The 21,709-nt window shown below is 44.7% G+C and overlaps 1 protein-coding gene across 6 annotated transcripts; it reads left to right on the top strand.

Annotated features, from left to right (window-relative positions):
* The first annotated feature begins 402 nt into the window (after positions 1-402).
* Positions 403-21,340, top strand: LOC117155773 (proton channel OtopLc). Of its 6 annotated transcripts, XM_033332105.2 has the most exons (11): positions 403-1,065; positions 2,042-2,270; positions 4,087-4,339; positions 5,086-5,366; positions 12,934-13,161; positions 14,574-14,776; positions 14,921-14,947; positions 15,607-15,920; positions 16,969-17,134; positions 17,663-17,948; positions 18,047-21,340. In XM_033332105.2, the coding sequence occupies exons 3-11, from the start codon at positions 4,253-4,255 to the stop codon at positions 18,750-18,752; spliced, it is 2,298 nt and encodes a 765-aa protein (XP_033187996.1). In that variant the 5' UTR covers positions 403-1,065; positions 2,042-2,270; positions 4,087-4,252; the 3' UTR covers positions 18,753-21,340. The 6 variants fall into 6 exon arrangements, with proteins under 6 accessions (XP_033187996.1, XP_033187998.1, XP_076475362.1 ...); XM_033332107.2 differs by lacking the exon at positions 14,921-14,947; XM_076619247.1 differs by lacking the exon at positions 14,921-14,947 and having other exon boundaries at positions 15,604-15,920.
* Positions 21,341-21,709: the final 369 nt, after the last annotated feature.

Genomic DNA, 21,709 nt, shown 5'->3' with positions numbered 1-21,709 from the left:
CTAATTCAAATACTTACGCTATCAATGAAATCATATTTTCCTTATCGGTTACCTGCTTAATTAAGACTCTTTAAATTATAATCTAATCGATTAAAAATTCATTGAATTACCTATCGCAAATAAGAAGAGCGTTCCAAGTCCTCATAATCATTACCAATCGGTCATCTAAGCTTCAGTCTTAGAAAAAAATCACCAAAGGAATCTGTCATTCTAAATAAAATTCTGCGATGTTACTAAAGGAAACGATGTATCGGATTTGAAAAAAATTGTATAGGATAGATACGGTCCTGGAATAGCTGCAACGACATCACCAGCGTGGGACGGGTGGCGGCGTCGCAGGCGCTGTGATCGCGACGCCCGGGCCATCGCAGCAGCCCGGCAGCTCTGGCAGCAGGATGTCGATGGCTCGCGTGGCGCGCCCTTCGGGGGGTGCCAAAGAGTGTCGTCTCGGTGGCTGGTCTCGACGCCACGATTGATCGTACGTCGTCCCTGAACCCGCGCTTCGAAAACACTTTCGATTACTAGCGCAAGGTCGTATCAACAAGTTCCGGCCGTGTTTGCGGTCGTGGCGATCGTAACGGCCGGTCAAGTCCGTTTACAGATTAATATCCATAGGAAAACAATCCCCGTGGTGCGTGTTTGCACGCGCGACAACGATCAAAAGCGGACGCGTGGTGAATCGCGTGCGATTTCCGATCGCAGTCACGGTGCAACGCCGGTCTCGCGACTCGTATCGGTGACTGTGTTTCTGAATCAGTCGCGCGAATCCTCTTCCCGCGGTTGTTATAGTCAATTGGTTCCGTGTTCTGTTGCGTGTGTCAGTGGTGTGGGTGGTTTCGTGTGATCCGACACACCGTTTCGCGGCCGGCCATGGAACCGCGGAGGTTCCGGATACCGGAGGCTAGCTGACGGGTCCGCTGCCGCGATCGGATGTCCGCGCGGGAGGGTAGGAGGTACCACGAGCCGCTGGATGAAAGTGAAAACGAATCGGACCGCGACACGGGGGGATGAACGAATGAGGATACATTGCGTGGAGAACGTCCGATCGTGTGAGACACAGACCCCGTAAGTGGATTTCCTGTACACTTCCCTTCTGTTCTTTTTTCCTTCTTTTTTTTTTTTCTTTTGTTTTTGTTTGAACGAGAAATAACAATGATTTGTCTCTCGTATATTTGTTTTTCAAGTAGAGAATGTTCGTGTTAAGAGAAACGAACGAGGTAGAAGTAGAAAATTCTTAAACAGAGTAGACAATGCTTAATTTTGCTCCTGTTCCATGCTTTGATTTACATGTCAGAGATTTGAGATAGTAGTTAGGAAAAAGTCAGAAACGTTTACTTCCGTGTTCATGCGTAGTTGCGTCAATAGGTTCGAACCGGACTCGACCTAATTAATTTTGTTTCCTGCCGCTATCGTCAGCTCTTAGAACGTTTTGTGTCTGATAGCGTATAAAGGTCGGCGGAAAGTGGCAAATAGGTTGCGTGCAGCCACCGTAGGCTTGTTTTCATGCCACGCGTTAGATAAAGCAACGAAACGAGCTATGGACGCAAAAAGCCAATGAACTGCCGTTGAGCATGAACGCGGATGGAAATACCTGCCTTTCCCGGCACGCGATATAAGTGACGGAAAATCGTTGCTGCGGATCGCTGGCAAACGTATGCTTCAACAATTGTACAACTTTGCCCACGGAATCTCTGTATCGATTGCCATATTTATAGCTTATTTAAAATTGTTTCACGTAATGCTACGTTGTAATTCAATACTGAAACGATAAGACTTTTCCAACCTGCTAAACAGTGGACTCCTTTCTTTCAAGCTCTTACAATTCCCGCGCAATTTACAAAGAGAAATAAAGTCTGTTGAAAAGAATGTAAAAAATGGAATTTGTAAAATCGTTTCATCAAAGGTAACCGAGAGGAAGAAATCGTACAAACGCGCAGTAGATCCGCACGGCAATTCTCCCAGTTATTTCCGGCTTTTCCCAACAGAGAAAAAAAAATACAGCCAGCATCTTACCCCACGTTATCTCTCCCCTGGTCCGTAGCAATATCGTGACGTGTACGGGGAGTCATTTGATGGAGAAATATTCGACGCCACGCACGCTGGCCATAAAACGTTCGAGGAACGAGAGGGTCCGACGCGGCATGGCGTTCTGAGTCTGATCCCGAACAGGAAGAATGTTCATTGACGTTCAGGCTTACAAGATCCTGGCGAAGTGGCGTCTTACTGGCCCGCGACTGGATCGCGCACAGAAAGACAAATGTTCCCTGAAGGTACGACCAACTGAACGTTTTCGATTCCCCTCTTTGAATTTTACTTGCAAAGTACTTCCATTTTCACAGCAGACGTCTGCCTCCGAGTGATATATTAGCGAGAGAAGCTTGCGGTGAAAATTCGTTATTCTTAGCTATCGAAACTACGATAATAATGTCGAAATTCGTACTTTGGTCGAATAACCGAGCAGTAATTGCACCGAATACGATAGCTAAGTGTAAGGGAAGCTCGAGTCTCTCCTGGCAGTCGAGTTCAGACGAAAAGGGAGTAAGGTTTCGTGCACTTGGAAGGTCTATCGAGAACAGAATTTCGCAAGGCTAGACGTAGGTCCAGGCTAACGTGCATAACATGGTGCAAGAAAGTTGCACGTAGAATATCTTGTTACCGTTTTAACTAGAAGCTTCGCGTTAAGCTCTCTTTTAACATTTTGAAATAACAAGATTAAACGACTAAATATACAAGTTCCATGTTCGAGTCGCGCCATGTCATCTCAATCAGGCCGATCAAGTCGAAGTTAATTAAACGAGGCGACGGAGGAAAAAATGCTCGTTCGCGTGAACGAGATTTTTCCACGCGTTCGATCCCGTGGGGAGCCGCGAGACCGACATTTTCTAGTTTTAATTAAAGTCAGCCAGTCGGAGTCGCAGCTAAGGCAATTAAGTCGAAGACAAACCGGAGGCTCCATTGAATTTCCTAGCTTTCGTAATTAGTTTCGACGTAACTGAATCCAGTTACCAGACGCCCGATAATCACGCCTATCCACGACACCTTCTTCTATTCGTCTGACGATCGAGACTTCGAAGGCTACCCATCGAAATCCTCGAAAATTAATGTAAGAAGTGGGAAGTTCGATCGACGGACGATCGTTTATTGCTTTCAGGCAACGGAGAACTTTTCAAACCCTTCGAATGGAACAAGCAAAGTACTCCAAGTACATTCCCGATCACAATTCACAGGATACTTGTTAATTTTAAACACGCGTTTCGATGAATATGTCTATAATAATATTCCCAAAACATAGTGTAATTAGACTGGAAATTTTTACGCATTCGTATAAATTCGAAAATGGAAAAATAAAATAAAAACACATAGTATGCAAAAATATCTATATAAAGTACGCAAGGTATTCGTTGGCAATAGCGTTTATGAGGTCAAATCTGAAGGAGAAGGAAAGAGGGTAGAATAAAGGTGGAGACCCGGAGAAGTAGGAATTATATTCATAAAAATACGAATTTGCATAAATATTCGCGGAATACTTACGGTACCTGCGCGTAATTACTATGCCTCGATTTCATATTTTAATTCCAACGTCCGTTTATGCCTATCCTAAATGCACCAGTCGTTCCGTGATTTATTGACTTACGGTAGGGTATTTTTATTCGTTCGCTCTCGAAGAACGGGGCTATTTTCTGTTCAACGGCGTTTCGTTGTCCCCGTGGCCGTTTCCAGCGAAAGTAGCACGGACGACAGCGGGGGAAATAGGGGTGAAATTTTAATTCGCGCGGACGTTTGATATTCAGAGATCCGGACTCGGTATTCACGGACTCACGTACGACCACTCGGCAGCCCTTCTTTCATCAGGGCATTTTTGTTTCGCGCCAATGACGAACGACGACGTACTCTTGTTCTTTCGCATGCTCGTTCCGCGGAAACGAGCGACAGACAAAGACGGACATAGGGACGATGACAGCGAGGATAGAGCGAGCGTAAAGAAAAAAAAAGCGCGGAAAGGGCGGAAGATGATAGAACGAGACGACGATCTGTCATTCAAGGACGATTCTTTCAGGCTGCAAACTCGCTGGATTGTGTGTGCAGGGCCACCCTCTTTAGAATTCCCCGTCTGTGGAGCAAGAAGCTCGTAAAAGACAAAGGGGGTTGGTAGCACAGGGGTGGAGAGAAGGCGCTGCGCAAGGGAGACACAGGGGAGGGACGGAGCGGAGACAGGAAGAGGCGAGGAGGAACGAGAAAGGAAATAAGAAAGATGGGAGAGAGCTCGCCGGATCTCAGCCTCCGGCTCCGCCGAGGCAGTTCCGACTCTAGGGATTCCTTCTACATGGACTTTGCCCAGGTACCAATTCCAACACGATACATTGATAATCCTTGATAGATATTTTCTATCCTTGGATAGGACAAATTTATATTAATATCTATTCGCGGTCTCTTTGTCGATAGAAAGTCTTTCCGTTACCTTTATCCACGGCGAACTTGCTGATATCTTTAAGGAAAAGAAAGGGGATAGGATAAATGAAAGCAGAGTGGAGAAGCAAACTCTAACGAGTTAGATATCAGTTCGATAACAGCGTGACTCTGAAAGAAAATTGAGAAACGCATTGACTACTCGTTACATGAAATATACTTTCAAAGTTACTCTGCATCTATAGTTGAATAAAGGATTTCATAAACGCGAAAGAAAGTCAGTCTTATACGAGAACGATACGTAAAAGAAATAATAAGAATAAGAAGTATCGGGACATATCTTTATCTTGTAGCGGCACTCGACAGCAAACTTTCCAACGGTTTGTGTCCCGTGGCTTGCTACACAAAGACCCTATCGTCGACTGGACGACGCCAAAACAATGGTTAGCGCAGTTGGTTATGAACGTTCCAGACCAAGTTCGAATCCCGACACTCACAGTCCGATTATTTTTCCACAATTTCTAACTGAAAGAAGGCAACGCAAATGAAGACGAAAGTCTTATACACCAGCAGTGCCGGTCAGGATCTATCCACCTCAATCTTTTTAAGAACGCGTCTCAAACCTGAAAGCTTTAATTCTAACAATTTTTCTAAAGGGGTATTAATTCGTGTGGACAGGGCATCGACTCAGACATCGAGGAGGTAACGCGTCCAGGAGAAAACTCGGACCCGATGATGGACAACCATTTGGAAGAAACTGGGAACGAACTGCCGCTGCTAGAGGACGTGATGATCACGATCCCGGAGGAAGCTTCGGAGGAGCTGCGCGAAGAGGAGGAAGCCGCGGCGATGGAGGCTGCGTTGCGAACACCCGAGGGCCGCCCAATAATTAACACGGAAGCCGAGAAACCAACGCAGCAGCAACTCCCGTCCCAGCTCTCCACGCTCGCCCCGCAAGAGTAAGTACGCGTCGGAAATTCTGAGCAATAAAACAGCGTACATCTCGTTGCGCGATATTTTAACATTAAACCTAACGACACTTGGTGTATACCTATTTCTACCATGTGCAGACAAAATGACCGGTGATTAAAGAAGTAATAGTTTTATAGCAATGAGTAATAACCCTAAGAAACTTCTCGACTTTTAAAATGTTTGTAACAATGGACTGTAAAAAATACTAAATTTTGTGGCGGCTCCTTAGGATTATTATGGGCCTGAGTTGATATGTCTTGACAGCTGGTGGGTATCTTGATCGAGGGATGGATTGTTTTATGACAAGATTACGGCTGTAACAGTTGTTGTTATTTGTTATTACTGATTTTGTTTGTCATCTGACCTTGAAATAGCCTTTTTTTTGTACTGATTGCATTTATTTTAAGAATAACCAATATATTTTGTCGGGCGGTCAAAATGATCGCTCACGGTAGGCAAAACGGAGTACAAATTTTTCTCAGAAAATAAAAGAGCAAACTAAAATTAAATAGCGAAAAATATATTGTATGCATGTTTTAGGAAAAGTGAGAAATTATGAAGCGACATGATAAAGTTTAAATATGGTTAAATTTGTGTAGAAGTCGCGAGAGCGGTCAATTTGACGGCGCCGGTAGGTTTAGTGTCAATCCGAGTCGAAGAGATCTCGGTTTTAATTGGAATCCCCCGTTTTCTTTTTTCCTCCACCCTCAGCGAGATCCTTCGTTTTACTTGGGAGACGCGATTTTGATTTGTCCAGTAACGCGATTCCGTTCGTCGCTCGAGGATATTTGCGGTTACGGATTGAAGGATGTTCGGTTAGTAACTGAAGAAGAGAAAGGCAAGTAGATGGTCTGGGTAAATATTAGCGTTCAGGGCGTAAAGAGGTGTTTTATCTACAGAGACTAACAATTTCAAGATGGCAGTGAAAAGATCATATTATGTTCACCTTTCGCTTCTTTTTTCTAATTAGACGTCGGGATTTTTTTATTAATACGCTTTGTGAAACTGAGAGGATGGTAAATGCAGTAGCTCAGGGACAAATTCATTTACGATTGTCGGCAACAGGTATTAGGACACTTGATTGTACTAGTGACAATAACAAAACTTGTAGACTAATAATAATAATAATAATATTAGTATAATTGCGTGAAACAGGTGTCGTGATGCTTTTGGCTGAATGTGCCCATTTTTATAACTGTATGGGGTCTATCAGAAATAAGCAATTAGATCTGCATTCTTTTACCTAGCCATTTCACTATCTATGTATGCCGAATAGATATCAGATACAACTTGGAAATTAAATTTTTTTTCGTTACATAAACGACGTTGGTCATTCGTATACATCTTGCGAAACGTTCAGACGAAGAAGAAGAACATCGTTGGAACGAGCTGCTATAAAGACATCTTCGCTCGAAAGAAAGGCGATTGAAATAAACCGGCAACGATTAATTTCCGTCTTCGGCGTTAAGCGTCTTTCACCCCCTACATTTTTTGTCAGCAACGTTCTCATCCATTAAAGATGCCTCATACGTCTCTCGCTTGAGTCTCCTCTAGATTTGGCGAGAAACTCGAACCGGGGAAAAAGTGGTTGGTTAAGTAGGTAAACAAAATCTCGGCGTCGGGGTGAACAAAATGCGAGATGAGATAGAAGAAAGTATTTTCAACGCGTCTGGAATACCACGAGGAATACAGCATAATTGCAGGAACGCGTAAGGAAACGACTACGAGCGTGGCAACCGATGGAAATATTAGGCCCGTGACGCGATTACCTCGTGGCAGGAAGTCTGAATTACGATCCGTCTTTGACGGTTTCATTGATCGGATACAAGGGAAGCCACCAATTTCATGAATGGCTTCTAAATATTAATAATCTCATCTAAATCTGTAGATGCTTCCTTTACAATTTCGTATTTTTGCTACTGAATATTCTAGACGTGCACGCTTAAAAAGCTTTTAATTTCTACACGTTTCGATATATATTTTTATACGTTAAACGCGATAAGGAACGAAATATGCCGTGCTCGAGATCATATTGAAAAATAATTTATCCTTTTCGTATTGTTCGTACAATTAATAAGAATCGATATGACAAGAATAAAAAATTGTAGGATGATCTTATAGCAACGATACGCAGCGTATTAATAAAAAACATATCTGGTCGTGGATAATACGCGTCGATTAGATTCACGCATTAGTCGGTGCTACATCATATTTTTCAGAGAATTGATAATGTCACTGATGGAAATCTCTGTAGATTCTTGTAGGTTATCGTCCATTATTTCTCGCTTTGTAGGTCCATACGTAACGTCACTATGTGAATTACCGTCCCCCCTAAGCGGCCACGTTACTCCTCGCCTCTTCATTCGAACGACCACCGCCACTATTCACAGGCATGGAACATTAGTCACTGTCCACGATTAACGCGCATCCCTCGGCTCCCGTGTATCCAGCAGGGAAGCGACCGGCGGCAGTTTGTCCACCATCGACGATTGAACTTGATCGTGAAAAATCGTATTGCGAGCGTCTCCATTTTGCTCCATTAATTTTTACTCGCATGACCGGAAGCACAATTGTGAACACGTTCGCAACCGAGAGAGAACGCTGATCATGTTGAAACCGGGGTAACCTCTATCGGTGACCAAAGTCGTTTACGAGTGGTCGACGGCCCGAAAAGGGGCGAGTTCGAGACGAAACGGAGCGAGCTTTTGATCAAAGCGAAACACTGACCCCAATTTGCAAAATTGCCGCTTCTACCGGATTTAATCTCCGAGTCACCAAGAAACGAGACGTCAAAGGCGTATCGCGGCAAGCAACGATAATCAAACGCGTACGACAGTGCTTTTTCTTCTTCCGAATATTGATCACGGTTAGGCAAATAATTTTCTCGTAATTTCCGCTATGTATTATCTGAAACGCGATCACCGTTGTTGTCTCGCGTGAATCGATTATTTATTCGTTTGGCGACGCGACGAATCGACCGATTAATTGCCGCTCGAACGGCAATTTCCATCCGATCTGCGGCAGCCGATCTGTGGATAGCCGGCCGCCTCCATTTCGTACCGAACTCGATTACTTCCGGCGGATATCGAACGTGAATTCGTGAACGCACGAGTGGCCAACGGCACCGAAGTTAATATTGACCTGTCACTTCGTTATGGCCAACGAACGACCTTCGTGTCGCTTCCATCTCGCTTCCGTCGTTGCATTCTCTTCTCTATCGTTTCTCTCCTCTCCTATCCTCTCCACGTACACCCTCCTGCCTCTACGCATCGTCCAACGTTCGTCCCTTTTTCTCTCTCCCTCTGCCGCTACCAGCTCTCTCTTCCTTTCCCGTTTCACCGGAACCTCCGGTGAACCGTCCTCTCCTTCGGTCCGGACGAGAACAGGAAGACTGGCCTATTCCGTCGATTTACATGCAGATTTGATCAGGGTGCACGCGCACTCGGCACCCGACTCCTTTCAAGCAAACTTAGCCAGGGCAAAGGAGGAGCGAGTCGCTTCCCCCTTTCCTTTTCTTCCTTCTCCTACGAAGATCAAAGTTGCGGAAGTTCGTGATTCGAGGATCCTCGTTGCACGGTCAAGGTACGAACGAGAAGATGCCGGGGATAGAGAGAACCGAATAGGGTGCTAAAGCAATTCGACGCACTCGATCCGATTCGAGAATTTCCAAATTCAAGTGCCGCTGTCTCTCCTTTGTTTCCATTCGACCTTCGTCTCGCAGCTTCCGCCTACTTGTCGGTGCCGTTGCTTTCGTCGTGATTTCTCGAGGCAACTCTTCGACACGCAGAACGAAACTTCGTGGCATAGAACGTGGGCGAGTTCGAGCGGTCCTTCCGCGAACGTTACGCCACTGCGAATCTCATTCGGGTAACGAGCTCGCTATCAAACGGCCGCGTATCCAGAGACGATGGATACAGGCGACGAGTGGGATGGGGAGAGAAAAAGAGGGACAGCGAAAGAGAAGGAGCAAGATTAGCGGAGAGAGAGCCGCGGTCTCGCGAGAGTGCAGGGCATCAGTTTGTGATGCGGGGTCCGAGAGTGTCGTGACACGAGCCGCAGGGCCGTGACTGTGCGAACCCGTTGGCGAGTTCAGCAGCTAACATTCCGCCGAGACGGTCGAGGAAACTACCAGCCAAGGTCACGGATATGCTCATCAAGGAGACCTCCCTCAGGTACTACGATTCCACCCTGTCGAGACCACGAATCGATCCGGTTGCTCCTTCCTTCCTTCCTCTCTCTCTCTCTCTCTCTCTCTCTCTCTGTACTTCTCACTCCGGACGACTTGTCGGGAATCCTGAAATCGCGCACGCACACTGCCACACGGTCGTCTACGATTTCCGATGGCACGACGACGACAAGGACGTAGTCCTCGTATGTTTCGCATGCTTTCCCGAGGGGGATTTCGATCGATCGTTGAAACGCGTCGAAATGCTCGAGTTGGAAGTTGTTTTGCGGGTAGACCAGGAATTTTGGGTTTCCATTAACGCAGCAGGGAACAACGCATTCGGTGAGAATTGCGAGCGAGAAATTAATCTTATTAGTTTGGTAGTGACACTTCGTCGTATCGATCTCGAAAAGATTACAGTCGATCTATGTACGTTATCATTGCCTATCGCGAGTACGAAAACGATTTAACGTGAAAGAAACTAGATAACGAAAGTGAGAAGAAACTCGATGGCAAAAAAGCTCTCGACCACGAAACGTTCACTGTATCGAGTCGGGCCAACCACGACCCTCCTCGAACGTCAAAAGCATAATCCCCAGCCGGTCGGAGAGTTCGCAATAATCGTAGAGATAAAAATGCGTGGCGCTTGGCGTTGGCGAAAACAGCTCGGGAAAAGTAGGGAAGAAGGGGTGAAAAGCGTTTAGCGAGTATTTACGTGGCGAAAGTTTGGTAGCGAAACGATTAAAAGGAGGTCTTTTCTCGTGGCTCGAGTCCGAGCACGTAAAGAGAGCGAACGAACGAACGAACGAAGACGAGGAATAGATTCCTGAGGGATATCCTAAAGGGGCGGCGGAGTGGCGGAGCCACCGAAACAAGGGTGAGCCAGTCCCTGAGTCCTTGAGCCACGGATACACTCGTGCCACAATGAGGGAACGGTACTCAGCCACTGAATCAACCCCTCGGTGCCCTCTTGCTCCCTTCCACGGGTTCCCTCTCGTCCGGCAACACCCTCTCGCGCTCCTCTGCTTCTTCAACACTACGTGATTATTTCAAAAAGCTGCAAGCCAAGAGACGAGTCATCCTCTCTTTCTCTTTCGCGCGTATTCCATCTTTGGTCGACTACCTTTCCTCTCACGTTTCTCTTTCACGGTGCGTGGAAACGCGCTCGCGCGCACGCCCAAGCAACCATCTACCCCTGCAATCTCTCGAGTGAAAAGGACGAAACTCCTCCACGTCCCTCTCACTGCCTACTATCGGCCTCGTAGGGGTAGGTCGCTTTACGCGGTACCTCGTTTACCTTCTTAAACGCGCGGAACAACGATCTCCCGGTTTTGGATATATTTAAAGAGGGGTTAGCGAAAACCTCGCGGATGGATGGCTTTCATGAAATTCGCTTCGTCAACGTGTTCGTTTCAGACGCGTAATTCGCGTTCGGATATGTGGAACGACAGCTACTAGAATATTAAATAACGCTCGGATATCGGGGATCTTTCGGAGGATGTCGCGAACCGGAATACACCATCTGCGGTGAATTTCGAATACGAAAATAGACGTTGACCTGTTTCCAAAACCGAACTCTTTCGTTAATAGTTGAACACTCAAATTACTCCATTTCTGTCGATCACTTTGATCAAACTTAAATCTATTTATTTTACTCGAATATTTTCGCCGTTTCTCGTATATTCTAAAATTGGTTTTCCAGCGAGCAACTCCGTTTACGACGTCTCGAAAATTCTTTCTCGCGGAACGCTTGCAGAGTGGTTGGGGGTAAATCAAGCTTGCGGTAAATTGAAATTTCGCCCCGATACGTCGACGCAATATCGCGACGACGCTGGCAACGGTGAAAGTGCATTTACATTCCGTTTCGACCGCCAAGCGTATATCTATAAGTTGTCGTGGTGGATTCCATAGAAACGGGTAACGTGTTTCTCCGTTTCTTCGTAGAAGACAATTGCAGCGAATCTTGAGGCCGGCACGTGTGTGAGAAACGGCTGCCGTATCGGAGGAGGGATTATCATTAGATAAACGGCCACTGGTTCGAAAGTCGTCGCATTAATAACGCTCGCGAGACCGTCCGCGCTCTATAGTAGGTCTCTTCCTGCAGCCAGTGTCAATGTGACGTGTATCAAACGTTACGACACCGTGTTGACCTTAAATTAGACGCGCGAAACCGTTTGCGGCCGGAGCTCCCCTTTCAATTCCTCGAAACTTTTAGTTAGCAGCCGTTGTTACGTTGCGGCCAGACTCATCGGATATTCAACATTGATTCTATCAAAGTAGCAACGCGTTAATTATCCGCTTGTTCTTTTCCCTCCTTTTCTTCTTTTAAACGGATAACGAGAGAAAACGAATTTCTTGTTCATAGCCGTGTAGTACAGGTAGAATAGCGCGAGGAGAGCGCAATCGAGCAAATGAGAAAACCCACGCCCACTTTAATTACTGGCGTTCGCAGCGCGTAAGAAAAAAAAAGAAGAAAAGAAAAGAATAAACTAGAGAAACTAGATTGGAGCAACGCGTCCAGAGTTTCATTAAGCGTGTTGCGTGGTGAAAACAGGTCGAAAAAATATTTTTCCCCGGCAACGCGCTTAATTACTCCTCCCCGTGTTAGCGCGACCGCCTTTAAGCCCGAGAACGTACTCTTTAACGTCGTGTCGCCTTTCTTACAATGGCTGGAGTGGAAATTCTCCGGAGAAACTGACGACGTCGCGATACCGCCCAGTGAAAAGTTTCCCGGCCATTTGTCGGCGCAGTTTAACGAGTTCGAATTGGCGGCGAGTAACGACAGCCAGTTTCACGGTGACGAAGTTCGGGCCGCGTGCACGTTTCAGACGACCCGCTAGCACTCAGGAAACTCGCTTAAACGTATTACGGGGGCAGGGCGCGAGTCCGCTCGAAAGCGATAAGCACTGGCGTCGAATGCTTTCGGGATAAATTGCTTTCGACCGAGCAAATTCGTGTGGAACGAATGAAAATTGGTAACTGGGGACCGGGACTAGAATGAAAACGGAAAGAACGATCGATTCTGATTCCCGCGCGCCAACCAGCGTAGGTATGGGCCGATTAGAAAAAATTGATCCGTTCGTTTTACGAGTTCGTTGGATGGAAGAATTTCTTTTCGACGATGGATAAGCGTAAAGCTCGATTAGTACACGTTAGTATCGATAAGTACGTAATCACGACGAGTCGAAGTATCTTTGATGATGAAAAGAACATTGAAATCACAGGTAATTACAGGAACGACAAAAAGAACGAATCGTTTTACCGATGTAGTTCAGGTACCTCAAGCAGCGTACCTTGTAATTATCTACTACCGTAATTGAGCCGTCGATACCAATGAATCGATCGGCCAAGGACAGGATAGAAATAATGAGGAAACACGGTCTGTTCAGCTGGCCAGGATTGCCGGCTGCACTACCGTCGCCGGCTTCACCGTCCGCGGTAATCGTTTCGCCGGAAACGCTGTCTAGACACAGCAGCAGCTCACCCTCCCGCGCTCACCGGCCACCCCAGTTCGCCCTGGCTCTACCATGCTCCTCGCAGCCGATTTCCGCGGTCTGCTATCCGGCACCGACCTTCCTCGATGTCGCCGAGGACCGGAAGTGGAAGAAGCTTGGATGGTAAGTTCTCTATTTACGTTCCTTTCTTTCTCGCTCTCCACCGAATCGAATTGGATTGTTTGTTCTCTTACGTAGTGAGCTTCGATATATTCAAACCGATATAGATACTGACTATCGAATCATATAGTTCTATAGGATTATACGGCTCCATGGTCCGATTATAGGGAAAGACAGCGTATATGTATCAGCCATCAATATATAGCAAGTTTACTTATAATTTTATAGCTCTAATCTTTTAATCGATAGTATTTTTGATACGATGCAGTTATTGCTCTTTTTGGTTGTATTTGGTATATTTTGTCTAAGGACTGAAAACGCAATACCGGCTTTATGTTTTATCGCGATGTTGCACTGAATCGATTTCCATACCTTCATAGCTATCAATTTAAAAATAAAAATTCAGGATGTTCAGCGAAATAACGAAGCAACGAAAGGAACGTAAATCATGAACATTTATGTATGGATATAACACCGTAGTAATTGATAAACTTTTCTACTATGATTCTCCTGCGAATTTTATTTCTACCAAAAGAAGAAAAAAGTAAAAGATATTAAAATTGCGAATAATTCGATAACGAAGAGCGGTAGAACGAATAGAATAGAATATGGAATATAGGATATAGAATACAGAATGAGAAAGGCGTTACAATTTCTTTGCTGAGAGGTATTGCAAATTTATAACCATCAACGAGTCGTTCTATATCGAGAACTCTCAGGTGCCTATATCGAAAATCAGTGGAATGTAATGTCATGGCGTGGAAAAGTTGAACGTGCACGATTAAATCGGGTCATATTCGCAGTTGAACGTTTCAAGCGTCCCATTAGCGCTTGTGCACCGATCGACCAAAAGATTTCATCTTGACTGATTCCAATTCCAAACGAATTAACACGAAGGGGGAGAATATATGCCGGTCACCACGGAAATTTCACGTGATCCTCGGGGTTATCCTGACCGACGTCTGCACCGCAATTACCGGTACTTTATGAATCAAACACACATACGCACGGTCGAGCACACGATTACTCGTAATTGAGCCAATTCTTACGGGGGTGGATGTATTTGCGGCCGATGGTATCTCCACTGACGCTTCCCGACGTTGCATTCCGGGGCCTCGACGTTTCCTTTTTGTCTGGCTAACGTTCATTTCGCTTGCGTTTTTTCGGTCGATCGAGCTACAAGCCTAAACCTAAAGAAGGAAAAGGAATTTTCTCGTATTCGATTTTCTGTACACGCGCGATAGGTACGCATTTCGAAAGATGAACAACGATATCCGTAATCTTGGTGGAACGCTCGAAGTCGAAGAAAGTAATCGCGACAACAGGTAGGGCCGGAAATAATCCAATTTCCCCGGTGGAGAGAAATCCAATGCGTGGGCACACTCGTTCAAGCACAATTTCCGTTTGTTGCACAGTGACGCCCTGGCAACGACTTTTAGCGCTCTTTACGGAAAGCTGCTGGTCGTCATGGGAATCGCTTTTCCCATGGCTGAAGTAATATCCACCTACATACCGCCATCGTTCTACGAAGGATTCTACCTTTACCTCTACTTCGGCAGTATGATATTTCTCGTCTACATGTACGCCACGTTGCTTCGCGACGGCAAATCCAAGTCAAGTAAGTCGATCGCTGTGATCGCACGAAATTCTTTCTTCTCCGTCTTTTCTTTCTTTTTCTTTCTTTTTTCGTTGTTTTTTTCTTTATATCGACGACCAGGGATATAAACGAGGTCGAATGAACACGATCCACTTGACGTTTCAGGAAGGTCCGCTACGAGTTGTTTTACGAGTAGGTAATTTCTTTCTACACAAGACTGTTATGACATGAACATAGGTCACATTACGCTAACCTAGGCGCTTGCCTATCGATTTGTCAAAAACAGCCTGCTTCTTACAAAATTAATCCTTTGCTCGTTGTGTGCATTGCGAATCCCTTCACACGAACCCTCGCAGAAATTTAATTACGCCATTAGCTACGACCTCGTAACTTCATACTAAACAACTAAACGATACAATAGCTAAAAACAGTATCGGCATATCGTTGTATCGATTACAGCATTTATATACCAATTGATTAAATCCAAGTATATTACATTTATTTCCTACCATTTAGTAGTATTTTCATACGATTACACAAATTTGACGCTATGAAAATAAAATATATAGAACTTGATAAAGAAACGCTTCATTGGAAAATAATTAAGCATGCGCCAATGATTTCTGTAGTCACTCGACATTTCTATCCAAACGGAAAATGAAAAATAAGCGAATCGGAAGAATGTCAGAGTGCAGCGTTAAAGGGTCAAAGTATCATTGCGTGGCAATGGCGAGTCGGGCATCTCGCGCGCTAGCTTTCAACCCGCTTCCGACGACGGGAAGCAGCGAGCTGAGCCCCGTTAAAATCGCATTAATCTTAACCGACCGATTACCATAAATTTGCATGAGAAGAGAAACGAAAGGACGTGTGCGACCTGGACTCGTCGCGATCGTCGAGCGGCGCCGGTGGCGACAGCGATGTTGCGGACACCACGTGTCCGCACGTGACTGCTATCAAACCAGCTCAACACTACGGAAGCTTTTATCTACGAATGGGTGCGGTGGCGTTCGGTATCGGCTCGATGATCTACTCGGGACTGGAATTTGGTCAGTACTTCGAGCTGGAGCAGAACACCAAGTGCCACAACATCATGCTCGCCCTCACGCCGGCCACTAGGATGGCGTTCATCTTCATACAAATGTACTTTATATTTCTGAACAACGAGGTGAGTATATTTTTACAGATATCGAAATTATATTCGAGATTAACCCTCGTTTCACTGATCATCATGCAATCGACAGCTGATCCTGTATGAAAATATATCATACGAGATGTTCTATTTTTCACCGTTTCGTTTATCTTCAAGGAATCGCAAAAAAAGATGCCTTTACGTCCGTAACAGTTAGAAAATTAAAACCATTTACGATGACAAATTGTCAATTTTACAATGCCATATAGAGGAAAGCTGCTGGTCGTCATTTACAATGTCTATACAAAGGTTGTACTACGTATATCGTGTTAGAAAAAGGAGACGAATTGGAAAATTGAACGTTTCGTATGTTGGCATCTAGCGTGTTGTTATGGAGAAACGTAAATGTACGGTGGCTGGATCGATGGCAAACAAAATCGTGGCCCATCTTTCAAGCGTTAAGAGGGGATAAGGGAATCGCAGCGGTTCGGTTCGTCGTTTTTCACGCAAAGATATTGCGTAAAAGGGGATGGTTAACTGAAAATCAGCAGGGGGATCACTGAGTAGGTGATGGGACTAAAAATAGAAGCGGCATCGATGATGCAGAGATCGGTGCGCGGCACGTAATGAAAGAGCAAAAGCGTCGATGCAAAACGAGAAGCTTGTCTAGAAAGGCTAATGAAACGGAAGGGTGAACAACCCTGAAACTAATACTGAAACACGAGTTGTCCTACCCTGGCCGGCTTTGCTCTTTCCTTTGCCTCGCGACAGATGAATATTTCTCGCCACACTCGACCGCTTTTCATCGAAACTTTCCGTGGAGGTTTCTCGATCGAGAGAATTCCCATCGTTCAATTATCGCCGATCGTTTAACATCCCCCTAAATACGGTTTGAGTCTTTTACAACGAGAGAAATCTGGTTAATAATTATCGAATTATCCTTATCGAACGTCTGATCGATACGTTTGCGATTCCCTAGTCCTGCTTCAAAGATTATTTCTCTTTCCTTAATTAGATGTACAAAGGAAACTCTCGTTCCTTTCTACGAATCGCTGATGATGTTAATCCGTGTTCTCTTTGACAGCAAATGAAAGTTTATCGTCATCGGGTGGTTGCGCGTTTCGGGCTGATGCACATGATTGGAACGAATCTGTCGGTCTGGCTGAGCGTCCTTGTACAGGAAACGAAACACGAGATATTGACGTTCTACAATCCGGAGAACAACTCGTTAAAGATCTCCCACAGATTAGGTACGATCCATAGCTGCGTACGGGCAGTAGCTCGCAAACCGTAGTGATAACCTTTTACGCGTATTGTACGAAACATTTTGAAATTTCACTAGCACTGTAATGAGAGTCGATACAGTTTAAAATTAAGATTACGCTATACTTAGAAGCTATAAGATATTTAATGCGAATGTATTTTATTGCACAGAGATGACAAAATTATTTAAACGACCAATCGTTATTCAGCGGGGCCGTCTGTGACGCTTATTATACGCTGAGGATGATTAATCATGCTGTAGATATACGTTTGAGCTAACTATTTTGTAATTTCTACATTTCCAGACTGATATCTGATAACAACTTGGCAGATGAAATTTTAATGCGTTTTACATAACGCATACGATACATACATAAAAGATTCCTATTAAAAAATATTCGAGTATCTTCGTTCGTCACTGTATATGTACATGTGTCTGGATAATTATGTCGTCTCTCGAGTACAACGAAACCCCTAATGATATCGAGCGGAGAATCAAGTTGAAATTAAATTAGGTTCGAAGGCCAATCTTAATCTTGGGGGACATAATCACTACCACCATGGCGAGCACCTGAGGCTACCGAGAGGTCTGAAAGGGCCGCATCACATGTTCGAGTGTCGTCGAACCAACATAATGGGATCGTTAGTCCAGGACGCTAGTCCGTTTCTATTTCCTTGCACGATCGAGTACAGTTTAATCTGTGCTGCGATTCTATACGTAATGTGGAAGAATATATCGAAGGCGGCGTTTTCTCAGCCTAAAACACCTCCTGGGTCCCGGCATCACGCTCATGCTTACAGGTAAATCGTTGAACACAATTGAAGACCATAATAATTATAAATATACTTCAATGCGTTAGTCACGCGTACAAGCTCTGACTTTACTTTCAATTTCACAGGAGATCGCCGCATCACTACAGCGTGGATTGTGCCCGGGCGCACAAAGGTCTGTTCGTGGGCATCTTGATCCTGGTGCTAACGATCATCTCGCTAATTTTATTCTTCGTGTTAATATCGCGTCCAGAATTGGTCAGCTTCGCCGTCACCGAAGTGAACGTCTGCGAGTTAACGTTATACGGGATGTCGACGTTGGCCACGCTGATAGGGATGTTCCAGATGCGAAAGCTCCGTTACGACGGCACCCGAAACCTAGAACTGGACAACATACTTCTAGTAGCCGCGCAGACGGGCATGTTCATTTATTCAACGTTCACGATCATCGGCGCCCAATTTACTCTGGCCAAGCACACGATCTTGGTGCTTATTACGGCGTTGGCGAGCGTTGTGCAGACTACGTTTCAAACCATCTTCATTTTGGACGCGTCAAGGAGATCTGTCGTCACTGCGAAACAAATAAGGAGGAAACCGGGTAGAGAGATCGTGACGTTTCTACTGGTGACGAATCTGGCGATGTGGGCGATTAACACGTTGGAAAAATCGCGAGCGGAATCGCACCCGGTGCAGTTGCATTTCTACGGCCTGTGGGCGTGGACGATCATCACGCACGTCTCGATGCCTCTGGCGATCTTCTATAGGTTCCACAGCACCGTCTGTCTGTGCGAGGTTTGGAAAAGGGCGTACAAGGTGAAACCAACCTACATGTGACGTAAGGGGTCTCGTGAGGTCGTGTACAAGACCACGGCTCCTCAACGACCGAAAACCTTGCCGGGCAGGCTGGATGCCATCGCGGAGAACGATCCAATTTACTTCATGTAATCGCGGAGAAAAGTCTCTTTGTGAGCTACGTGGTCCAAGGTCGACGTCCTTTTACCTCTTCTTCGTCAAATCCTCGTCCTACGTCCCTGAGGTGTTGCAAAAAGCTGTCGATACAATTTACCAAGTTCACTATGTTAGTCGAGTATGCGTTTCGAGGCGTTATGCGTTGTTTTAGGTTGATTTAGACACGTTATACGTTAACGATTTCACGTTAGTAACGCGTTAAAACGAAGCTCGACGAACCGTAGAGGAGAAAGTGGTTGGCAGCCGCGTTTGTTTTCGATCGTCGAGAAGTTGTGTTATTTATTATCGTTTAGATAATTGTAAGAAGCTTTTATCTCGAATCGTCGTCGCGTTAAAACGAATCACGATGTATATACGCAGTTCGTACGTGACGAGATTCAGGAACGAACTGCGAACGAACGCGCAGACATTTTGAAATCTTTTAATGGTAATCGATTTAAGGGAAACAAGTAAAAGAGTAGGAAAGAATGGAGGCACGATTAACGACGCACAATTTTTACCGAGGTTAGATGTTAGACGATTAGTCGCTTAGAATCGTCGAAGCAACGACTGTTCCTTCGATTTTCTCGGGAACAATGAGATTTCTGTTCGATAAGTAAGCGTTAAGACGATTTTCTACCGATCAAAATAACGAATGAGAGAAAAGAGAGAAAGGCAGCGAGTGTGTGTATACGAAAGAATGAGAAAAGAAAGAAAGGTCTTTTTTCTTTGATCGTAAACGTTCGTAAGACTGAATTCTAAGCAACCTTAGGACGATGGTTAAGGTGATAGAAGAACGATTACGTTTCTGATGCAAGTCGACCAAAATCCGCGTTAACCCAGAGAACCCCTGATCGATCTGTCCTTCGATGTTACTCGAATACTCTCACGGATATCCGTCTTCCACGTAGTACAAAGCTGCAACTTAACATAATGTCCCTGGTTATTCGAATGAATAATTCAAAGAGAGAGAGAGAGAGAGAGAGACAGAGAGAGAGAGAGAGAAAGAAACTAAAAGAATAATCCAACGATCGAGAGAAACAGATTACCTATAGCGAAATCCTGACTGAACAACTCGAATAGTTTTTTATATTGTTACTACGTAGATGCTCTCGTCGTAATTTTTTTACTCGAAGGGAAAGTGGGTTTGAAGTAATAAGTATAAAAGTCCAACGCGTCTGTCACGATAGTTGTACAAAGTAAATGTATAGTCTGTTTCTCACGATTTTATGCGGCAACGTCTCGCGATCGATCGATCGTGCGCATTTCGAGGAAACGGAAGCCTCGAGAGTCGAGCGTGCGAGCACATAACGTTTATCCTATACAAGTCCACTTGAATCACATCGAAATTGCAAGCCTTCAACGGTTCCTCGCATGGCGTTGCACGTTAGTCACGAATCTAAATTCGAAATATCGGTTTGTAGAGAGAAACGCGGTGAGAACGAGCGAGAGGAAGAGGGAGGTCTCAGTTTTAAACATAGCACCGAATCGATGCTTCGTGCGTTACTTCCAACCGTTTCAAAAAAAGAAAACGAAAAAAAAAGACAAAAGAAAAAAGAAAGAAAGATAGGTACGTTTATAAAAAAGAAATTCACGAGATTGTTGAACGGTGGCAATAATGCAAAAGCATCGTCCCGTAGATTCCCATAGATTTATCACGCGAAGTGATAGAAAGAAAATGTTAAGATAAAAAAAGAAAAAGAGGAGATAAGATGAAGATAACGTTCGAGGGAGGAACAGAGTACAATGGCGAATCATATCATTAAGCCTTAATCCGTCGAGTGTGCTGTCCAATCTCTGAATAATTAAAAAAGGAAAAAGGGGTATCGAAGAATCGCGATCGACCGCAACCTTGAAAGAATTAGCCGAGACGACCTGCTCGAGTGTGTTTCATACATTTTCTGCTCAACGGATGGTTCCACGAGGAGAGACCGAATGAGAGAGTCGTACCGATCTAATCGATCGGTGTACGATACTATTGTTCCGCGAGAATGCCCGTATGCGTTTGTTTTACCGCGTGTTGTGTGAGACGACTGCGTGACGATATGTGCGTGTGTCCCTTGGGAACAACTCGACGAGAAAAAGAATGGTCAGGAGAGAGATAAAGAGGAAACGGGAAAGCGTCGAAAGCGTAAAACGTTCGGTAGAGACATTTTTAGTAGTTAAACGCGTGTTTGTCGTGCGATAGGCGCTTTTTTTTTTATTCTTCGTCGATAAACGATCACACTTTCAGCGATACTGGAAATCTAAGCTGCATAGTTGAACCGGTTGATTCTTTTGTAAGATGTAAAAATTCGACTGTGAGGCGGCTGTAAATACGGGGTTTCAAGGAGAAAGAAAAGAAGAGAACGTAAGAAGGATAAGCGAAGAGAAAAGATAAGAAAATGGATCCTCTCGGTGTTTAGAGCTAGTTGTGTCGACATGTTTCTTCCTATATTATATATAATATATACACATATATATACAAATATAAATATATTTATTATTGCGTTGTTCTATTATAATATTTATTGTATTATCAGATATAGGATTTACGCGCGACACGTTACGTTTATTGATCGGGGCTCGTGTCGAGATTCATCTCCCATCGCTTTCTCACTTTGTCCTTTCTTTTCTTCCTCCCTTTCTATTTACTCTTCTTCTTCTCCTCTTTCTTCGTCTTTCGCATCGTTGTCATTCGCAAAGATTGAAAAAAGCTTGTCAATTTCTATTCCATTTAAGTCAATCCACGTGCGTAACGCTCTTGATATCGTGTTGAAAACGGCACAAGCGATCTCGGCACGAGTCTTAACCGAAAATCGAGATGAATTACGAAACGAAAATCGGAGGTAAGTCACGATGTG

The sequence above is a fragment of the Bombus vancouverensis genome, chromosome 6 (assembly GCF_051014615.1).
Source record: "Bombus vancouverensis nearcticus chromosome 6, iyBomVanc1_principal, whole genome shotgun sequence".
NCBI classification, from domain to species: Eukaryota; Metazoa; Arthropoda; class Insecta; order Hymenoptera; family Apidae; genus Bombus; species Bombus vancouverensis.
The sequence above is the reverse complement of the archived record's forward strand: the minus strand, read 5'-3'. Positions and strand labels throughout refer to the sequence as shown.

Excerpts from the sequence above, each read along its gene's own strand:
- LOC117155773 (XM_033332105.2), top strand. The coding sequence starts at position 4,253 with ATGGGAGAGAGCTCGCCGGATCTCAGCCTCCGGCTCCGCCGAGGCAGT. Across the intron at positions 5,367-12,933 it reads TCCACGCTCGCCCCGCAAGA|CTGGCCAGGATTGCCGGCTG; the intron begins GTAAGTACGCGT and ends CGGTCTGTTCAG. Across the intron at positions 14,777-14,920 it reads CGACGGCAAATCCAAGTCAA|GAAGGTCCGCTACGAGTTGT; the intron begins GTAAGTCGATCG and ends TTGACGTTTCAG.